Source organism: Taurulus bubalis, assembly GCF_910589615.1.
Source record: "Taurulus bubalis genome assembly, chromosome: 6".
Classification (NCBI taxonomy): Eukaryota; Metazoa; Chordata; class Actinopteri; order Perciformes; family Cottidae; genus Taurulus; species Taurulus bubalis.
In genome coordinates, this window is record NC_136594.1 from 3455732 (window position 1) to 3463942 (window position 8211).

At 43.9% G+C, this 8211-nt stretch overlaps 1 protein-coding gene across 1 annotated transcript in view; it reads left to right on the forward strand.

The window, feature by feature from the left end:
• Positions 1-266: 266 nt before the first annotated feature.
• The window catches only part of abcc10 (ATP-binding cassette, sub-family C (CFTR/MRP), member 10), a gene marked incomplete at both ends in the record, with an annotated part of 18476 nt that continues 10531 nt past the window's right edge, over positions 267-8211 (forward strand). The window contains 8 exons of the mRNA XM_079219909.1: positions 267-445; positions 1197-2574; positions 3232-3459; positions 4403-4559; positions 5283-5428; positions 5775-5854; positions 6089-6260; positions 6353-6451. Coding sequence (XP_079076035.1) covers positions 267-445; positions 1197-2574; positions 3232-3459; positions 4403-4559; positions 5283-5428; positions 5775-5854; positions 6089-6260; positions 6353-6451 — 2439 coding nt within the window. The remainder of the gene's footprint in view (positions 446-1196; positions 2575-3231; positions 3460-4402; positions 4560-5282; positions 5429-5774; positions 5855-6088; positions 6261-6352; positions 6452-8211) is intronic.

Below are 8211 nucleotides of genomic sequence, written 5' to 3' on the forward strand. Positions count from 1 at the left end.
GGGGGGGGGGGGCCTTTGACGCCTTTACAAGATCAGCGATACAAGAACACTGCCTGAATAATACCATAATAAATAATAAATAATACCCTAACCATACCAAACTCTGCAAGGACAAATTCTGGTTGATGTATAAACGTGTCAAAACTCCAAACATGACACTTTTACCGGTTTCTCATTAGTCTCGCCTTTTTAATAACTTGCCTCTCTCTCTCTCTCTCTCTCTCTCTCTCCTCTAGGATGACGGCAGTCCAGCAGCAGGAGCCGAGATGAGGGTCTTCTCCGGGCCGGCAGAGCTGGTCGCTGGCTTCTGTCACTCGGACGAGCGCGACCCGTTCCCCGTGTGGCAGGATGGGCGCGTCAGCCCGTGTTTTAACCAACTCGTCCTCGGCGCCTTGCCTCACGCGGCGATGGCCGTCTTCAGCGCCTGCTACCTCGGCGTGGCGAGGTGGGTCCTCTACCGGTCGGACTCCACTCTGACAACATTCACTTCCTGGTCCGTCCAGACAGCTGGTTCATGCTCTCGATAGTTTCATAGGATGCAGTCTGTCCTCATCGGTGGATTGTCAACAAATTCCGTGTTTACATCTGAACACGTGAATACGTCAAGTCTCACAATAATGATCATTATTTTGTGATGTCGTAAATATTAGTGACTGGAAGTACAATTAACGTGCACATTAAGTCCTTGAAGGGGCTACATTTCGGTCAGTTTTTGACGGTAAAGACGACTTTGCAATGGAAACACCGGCATGTTACATTTTCTATGTAGGTCGGATGTGATCGTGGGACACAAACCGGCAGAGAGGAAATCTAATCTGAGATCATGACGTCGCTGACTGCAGTTCACAGAGCGGAGATTGAAAAGCGAAGTTGTTAAATGATCCTTAACGGTTATTCTACGCGTGCGTCTTTGTGGCATTAAGTGTTTAACGTGAGGTAGAGAGCCGGGCAGCTCATGTAGCAAAACCCTGGAACGATGCCGTTTTTAAATATAGAACAATAACAATAATTATAAAAAAGAGTGTTGTGGGTTTGCTCATCTCATCCCTTGAAAAAGAAATCCTTAAAATCCTTAAAATTAGGTAATTATATATTTATTACTTTAAGGAAATGTGAGACGACAATAATGACCCATGCCTGTTTGCAAAAGTTGTGGACATATATATAAATAAATAAAATGCTCCTGCTTCTTATAGGCGCGACCTCCTCCAGACTCCGCCCCCGCGCGGCTGGACGCTCCGGTGGGTCGCCGCCCTGCTGGCGGCGCTGCTCCTCGCCGCCGACGTGGTGCTGGCGAGCCTCCTGCAGCGGGCGGACCTGTACCTGGACGTCCTGGCCGACGGGTGCGGCGTCCTGGCCTGGCTGGTCCACTTCGGCGCCGTGGCGGCGCTCCAGAGGTCGGCCTTCAGGAGAACCAGAGGCCCTCCTCTGCTGCCGCTGCTGGTCCTCCTGTCCGTCCCGAACCTGGTCGTCACGCTGGTGATCTACTGCGACGGCCGGGAACGCCCGGACCCCGCGCGACCCCTCGAGTTCGCGCGCTTCATACTCGCCTCAACCCGGGCGCTCCCGCTCCTGCTTTACCTCCTGGCGTTTGCGTTCCCCTGCATCGGCGACGCCGGGTACGCGCTGCACATCAACGCCGCGGACGGATCCCCGCTCCTCCCGGAGAGCGGCGAGCGGCCGGACACGGGCGAGACGGTGGCCGAGGACGGGAGCGGCTGCGTCTCTCGGCTCTTCTACCTGTGGCTGACGCCTCTCCTCCTGCGAGGGCAGCGGGGGGAGCTGGACCGACCCGCCGACGTCTATCACCTCCCTCGGAGACTTCGCACCACCGTGGTTTGCCGATACTTCCACCAGTGCTGGGAGGCCCGCCGGCGAGGGGCGGCGGCGAGCGACAGCGGGCGCGATCAGTGGCCTCGGCCGGTCAGCGGGAACCTCCTCAGCGGCACCTGGAGCTCACGGGACCAGGAGGACCCGCCGGAGCTGGAGGGCGACGTGCGCCTGCTGGGCGTGCTGCACGCGGCGTTCGGGCCGCGGTACTACGCCCTCGGCGCGCTGAAGGCGGCGGTGAGCGCGCTGAGCTTCGCGGGGCCGCTGCTCCTCAGCAGTCTGGTGAACTTCATGGAGGACGAGGGCGCTCCGGTGGGCTGGGGCGTCCGGTGCGCCCTGGGGCTCTTCGCCGCCACCCTCCTCTCCTCCGTCCTGCAGAACGTCTTCGTCTTCGAGGTGTCCAGGGTGGCGTTGTCGGCGCGCGCCGCCCTCGTGTCCGCCGTGTACGGCAAAGCCCTGCAGGCGAGCGGCTGCAGCCTGGCCGGCGCCGCGCTGGGCGAGGTGGTGAACCTGATGAGCACGGACGCCGACCGCGTGGTCAACTTCTTCGGCAGCTTCCACGAGCTGTGGAGCATGCCGCTGCGGTTCGCCGCCACGCTCTACCTGCTGTACCTGCAGGTGGGCGTGGCCTTCCTCGGCGGGCTGGCCGTGGCGCTGTTGCTGGTGCCGCTCAACAAGTTCCTCGCTTCCCGCATCCTGAGCAACAACCGGCAGATGCTCCGGCACAAGGACAGCCGGGTTAAGGTTACAGATTACTATTACTATCAGAAGCAGTAGTATTAATATTAATAGTAGTATGAATAGTATCAACCTTGTTATTAGTATTGCAGGTTGATTTTATTGGCTGATTTTGTCAGATATTCTTATTATTAGATGTAACATGATTTAAAAAAGAAACAAAAATAGCATTTACATGTATTTTTTCTTGTTTATTTCTTAATTTAAGCATAAATAGTTTTACTTTATTTTAATTTATATTTAATTACATGATATAGAGCTTTACATTTTGGTGGTTTGATGCCAGCCGGAGACGTTTGTTACCTATTTATTCCCTTGTTGTGTATGGAATTAAGGCAAAGTGTGAAGCCTTTATATAATTATCAGAAAAAATTTAAATAGTGAAACATCTGTTTTAGCCTTTAACATGTGAGGAAAAGCTCTCTGTATTATAATTAGATTTCTTTATATACAAACAAAAAATGATGGACATCGGCCTCAAAAATCCAGAAGTATGAGCCCAAATCCACATATGTTCTTTCTTTAAGTAGTTTACTTAATTAGGAATTTAAGGAATTTAGCTTGAAGGTTACCAGAAGACTTCAACTTAATTAATCAATGTTTTCTTTACCAATGGAGTGCCAAGTTTCCGATTATTTTAAGTCCGTGTCTTCTCTCTCTCAGCTGATGACGGAGGTCCTCTTCGGCATTCGCGTCATCAAGTTCTACAGCTGGGAGCCTCATTTCGCTCAGAAGGTCGCCGGCTGTCGCGGGCGGGAGCTGTCCCACCTCAAGGCCCTCAAGTACCTGGACGCCATGTGCGTGTACACCTGGGCCGCCCTGCCCGTGGTCATCTCCATCCTCACCTTCGTCACGTACGTGCTGCTGGGACACCAGCTGACCGCGGCCAAGGTGGGGGAGGCGCTTTGGGTCCAAAGGGGCGTGTTGGATGCAGACAGGGAGCTGGGAGGGAGGAAGGTTAACCAATAGAAAACCAACCTATTTTTAGGCCCTTTCCTCGAAAATGTCATCCCCAAACTAAAAAGGGTGTATCTCTGCAACCACTAGGGCTATTTAAATAATGTTGGTGTTATAATAAAAGGTACACATGTGAGATGTTGTTCAGATGTGTAAATATCAGTATATATGTTACTGGTTAAGAGTAAATGAAGATGACACACAGAAAACAATGAAAAGGTTTCAGGTCCGCCTATAAAAAAAAACACTTTCAAGATGATTATGTCTTTGAAATGATGCAGCTGTAAGGTCCAACTCTAACCCAAATCATAGCTCAACATGTGAACATTCTCTAACCCAAATCATAGTTCAATATGTGAACATTCTCTAACCCAAATCATAGCTCAATATGTGAACATTCTCTAACCCAAATCATAGCTCAACATGTGAACATTCTCTAACCCAAATCATAACACAATATGTGAACATTCACTAACCCAAATCATAACTCAATATGTGAACATTCTCTAACCCAAATCATAACTCAATATGTGAACATTCTCTCTGCAAAGGTTGACTTTGATAAAGTGAAGAAGAACAAAGTTAGAGAGGGTTTAGAACAGAACATTCAGACGAGGACTCAAACATTTGCATTTGGGCACATTTTCATTTTCTCATGTACCAAACCATATATTTCACTTGTATATTACTTATGGTGTTCAATACATCCAAATACAGCAGTTTGGGGCTTTTTTTTCATAAAACAAACTATGATTTACAGTTTTATATAACAATCGCTCTTTTAAAAGGTTAGTTTAATCAAACTCATAATTCCACAGTTAAAGACTTCCTTCTAGAAAAAGATCTTCTTTTCCTGATGCCTGTTTGACGCCTGCAGGTGTTCACCACGCTGGCTCTGGTGGGGATGCTGATCGTGCCGCTCAACGCGTTCCCCTGGGTGCTCAACGGCATCCTGGAGGCCAAAGTGTCTCTGGAGAGAATCCAGCGCTTCTTCAAGCTGAAGAACCAGAACCTGCCGGCGTACTACGCCCTCGGTACGCCGCCGCCCTGACGTTCTAACCAGCGGTCACAGTGTCGTAGTTATTTGTTTTTTATTCTTGTAATTTGAAAGCAGCATGAAGTTAGAAACCTCTGCAGGAGAAGAGTTGATCTCTGAATGCTGCTTCCCTGTTGAATGCAGCAGAAATCCAATTTAGTGGCCTTTTAAAAATGTACATTTCTTTTCCAGAAATGGCGAAGACATTGTAAAATGACAAGGTTGTAGACAATGTACACCGTACCTTTTGTGTTTCATTAAACCAAGCGCGGGCAATGAGGATCTTGGGAAGAGAATAGTGAGGATGAATACAATTTAAATAAATATTTAGTCAATGCTGATTTGTAAAGGAAACCATGAAGTGCATCTTTGGATGGATGGGATTTTTTATTTATTTATATATATTTATTTATGTATTTATTTATACATTTTTTTAACGTAGGTGTATATATATATTTATTCTTCATATATATATATATATATATATAAAATAAATAATATATATATATAAAATAAATAATATATATATTCTAAATACATGTGTATATATACAATTGTTTATATATATATATTTTTTAAATATATATTTATATATTTTTTAAATATATATTTATATATTTTTTTAATGATATATAATTAAAAAATATTTTTTTTAAATTTTGTGTATACCGTATATATTTATAAATATGAAATAACGTATGTATTCCCATGTCTGCCCCAGTGTCTCCTGAAGACGGTGAGACGTCCATCCTGTTGAGTCAGGGGACATTTTCCTGGCAGGACGGCGTCGACCCGAACGACGAGGGAGACGCCGGCGCGGCTAAAGGGAGTCTGCAGCTGCACAGCCTCAGCCTGCGCGTCACCAAGGTGCGTCCCGTTTTTTATATATATATATATATATATATATATATATATATATATAAACAAGTCTGTCCGTGGAGCGGTGATTTTAAATGTTTAATTTCCTCCAAAACCAAAAAGAACTCGAAACATAAATGTGAAAAAAGAAGAATCCATAGTTCAATTTCTTTTCTGAAATTCAGTTTATGTTTTTGTTTGTTTTAATCAGTTAATCATTACAATACAATATTATTCTATATAATATACAAAACAGAAAGACTGAAAAGGTAGAAGCAAAAGTGCTTATATATTCCTATCCTAAATTATTATTATTAATTAAATCAGATAATTCATTTGAAATATCTGGTTTCAGGGCTCTCTGGTCGTTGTGGTGGGGAAGGTCGGCTGTGGGAAGAGTTCCTTACTGGCCGCTCTCTCTGGAGAACTCAACAGGTAAACAACTCCAAGTAGAACCTCGTGTCACCAGATGAAGCGTTGATAAGCTCCTCCTACTTCTTCAGATGAATAAACTCTTTAAAAAGCTCTTGGATCAGCTGGGAAATGCTTCGTCACAAAGCTGAACACAAGTCTTTCTTCTAGAGATACGAGGTTCTCACAGACATGAAGATCTTATAGAATATGATGCATTGAAGTAGATTAAATGTGTGTGTGTGTGTGTGTGTGCAGGCTGAGTGGAGTCGTGTACGTCGCGGGCCGAGAGGCCGGCTTCGGCCTGGCGTCCCAGGAGCCGTGGATCCAGCATGCATCTGTGCGGGACAACATCCTGTTTGGCAGAGACTACGACCCCGCCCTCTACCAGGCGGTGGTGGAGGCCTGCGCCCTGTCGGACGACCTCAACGTACGAATTGCTGCACCCCCTTTTTTTATACGCGTCTTTTTTTAAATGTGAACATGTATAATAAACAACTGGCTCTACCAACGTGTCTTCAGGTTTTGCCGAACGGGGACCGGACCGAGGTGGGAGAGAACGGCGTGACGCTGAGCGGAGGACAGAAGGCTCGCCTGGCCCTCGCCAGAGCGGCGTACATGGTGAGGAAAACACTTTGATACCAAGCGGCTGCATCGGTTCTGTTGATGAAGCTCCTGAGAGGAACCTGTAACTGGCTCTGAAGCATTTAGGGTGAATTAAAGGATTCAAACTTCCACTTAGATGAGGTCCCGACGGAGTTGCATGCAACTTGGATGCTGACTTTGTTCTCCGGTTTAGAAAAAGGTCAGCAACCCTCGATCGTTACTGAACCACAACTCTACATGTAGAGTTCAGGGTTCTTACTGGAAAAGTCATGGAATTTTAAAATGGTTATTTCCAGGCCTGGAAAAGTCCTTGAAAAAAATAATAAAATCCCAAAAGTGTTGTAAAAGTCATGTAAATGTGTTATATTCATGTGTTCATGACGTTCATTTACATACAGGCATCTATATAAATGTTTATTCTTTTAATCAAACTATTGTCTCATTCATTTGTGTCATTTAAGGTTTACTGTATGCTTTGTATTCTCATTGTTAGTTTAAATACTACATTTACTCACTTTTTACTGTTTACACCCAGATTTCACTAAATGTTTGCTCATGGAAATTGGGTTAAAAGTCATGGAAATTGGGTTAAAAGTCATGGAAATTGGGTTAAAGGTCATGGAAAATGGAAAGGTCATGGAAATTGGGTTAAAAGTCATGGAAATTGGGTTAAAAGTCATAGAAATTGGGTTAAAAGTCATGGAAAATGGAAAAGTCTTGGAAATTTGGTTAAAAGTCATGGAAAAGTCATGAAAAGGTCATGGAAAAGTCATGGAAATTGGGTTAAAAGTCATGGAAAGTCATGGAAATTGGGTTAAAAGTCATGGAAATTGGGTTAAAAGTCATGGAAATTGGGTTAAAGGTCATGGAAAATGGAAAGGTCATGGAAATTGGGTTAAAAGTCATGGAAATTGGGTTAAAAGTCATAGAAATTGGGTTAAAAGTCATGGAAAATGGAAAAGTCTTGGAAATTTGGTTAAAAGTCATGGAAAAGTCATGAAAAGGTCATGGAAAAGTCATGGAAATTGGGTTAAAAGTCATGGAAAGTCATGGAAATTTGGTTAAAAGTCATGGAAATTTGGTTAAAAGAAATGGAAAAGTCATGGAAATTTGGTTTAAAATCATGGAAATTTGGTTTAAAGTCATGGAAATTGGGTTAAAAGTCATAGAAATTGGGTTAAAGGTCATGGAAAATGGAAAGGTCATGGAAAATGGAAAAGTCTTGGAAATTTGGTTAAAAGTCATGGAAATTTGGTTAAAAGAAGTGGAAAAGTCATGGAAATTTGGTTTAAAATCATGGAAATTTGGTTTATAGTCATGGAAATTGGGTTAAAAGTCATAGAAATTGGGTTAAAAGTCATAGAAATTGGGTTAAAAGTCATGGAAAATGGAAAAGTCTTGGAAATTTGGTTAAAAGTCATGGGAAGTCATGGAAATTTGGTTAAAAGTCATGGAAATTTGGTTAAAAGACATGGAAAAGTCATGGAAATTGGGTTAAAAGTCATGGAAATTGGGTTAAAAGTCATGGAAATTGGGTTAAAGGTCATGGAAAATGGAAAGGTCATGGAAATTGGGTTAAAAGTCATGGAAAATGGAAAAGTCTTGGAAATTTGGTTAAAAGTCATGAAAAGGTCATAGAAAAGTCATGGAAAATGGGTTAAAAGTCATGGAAAGTCATGGAAATTTGGTTAAAAGTCATGGAAATTTGGTTAAAAGACATGGAAAAGTCATGGAAATTTGGTTTAAAGTCATGGAAAAGTCATGGAAATTTGGTT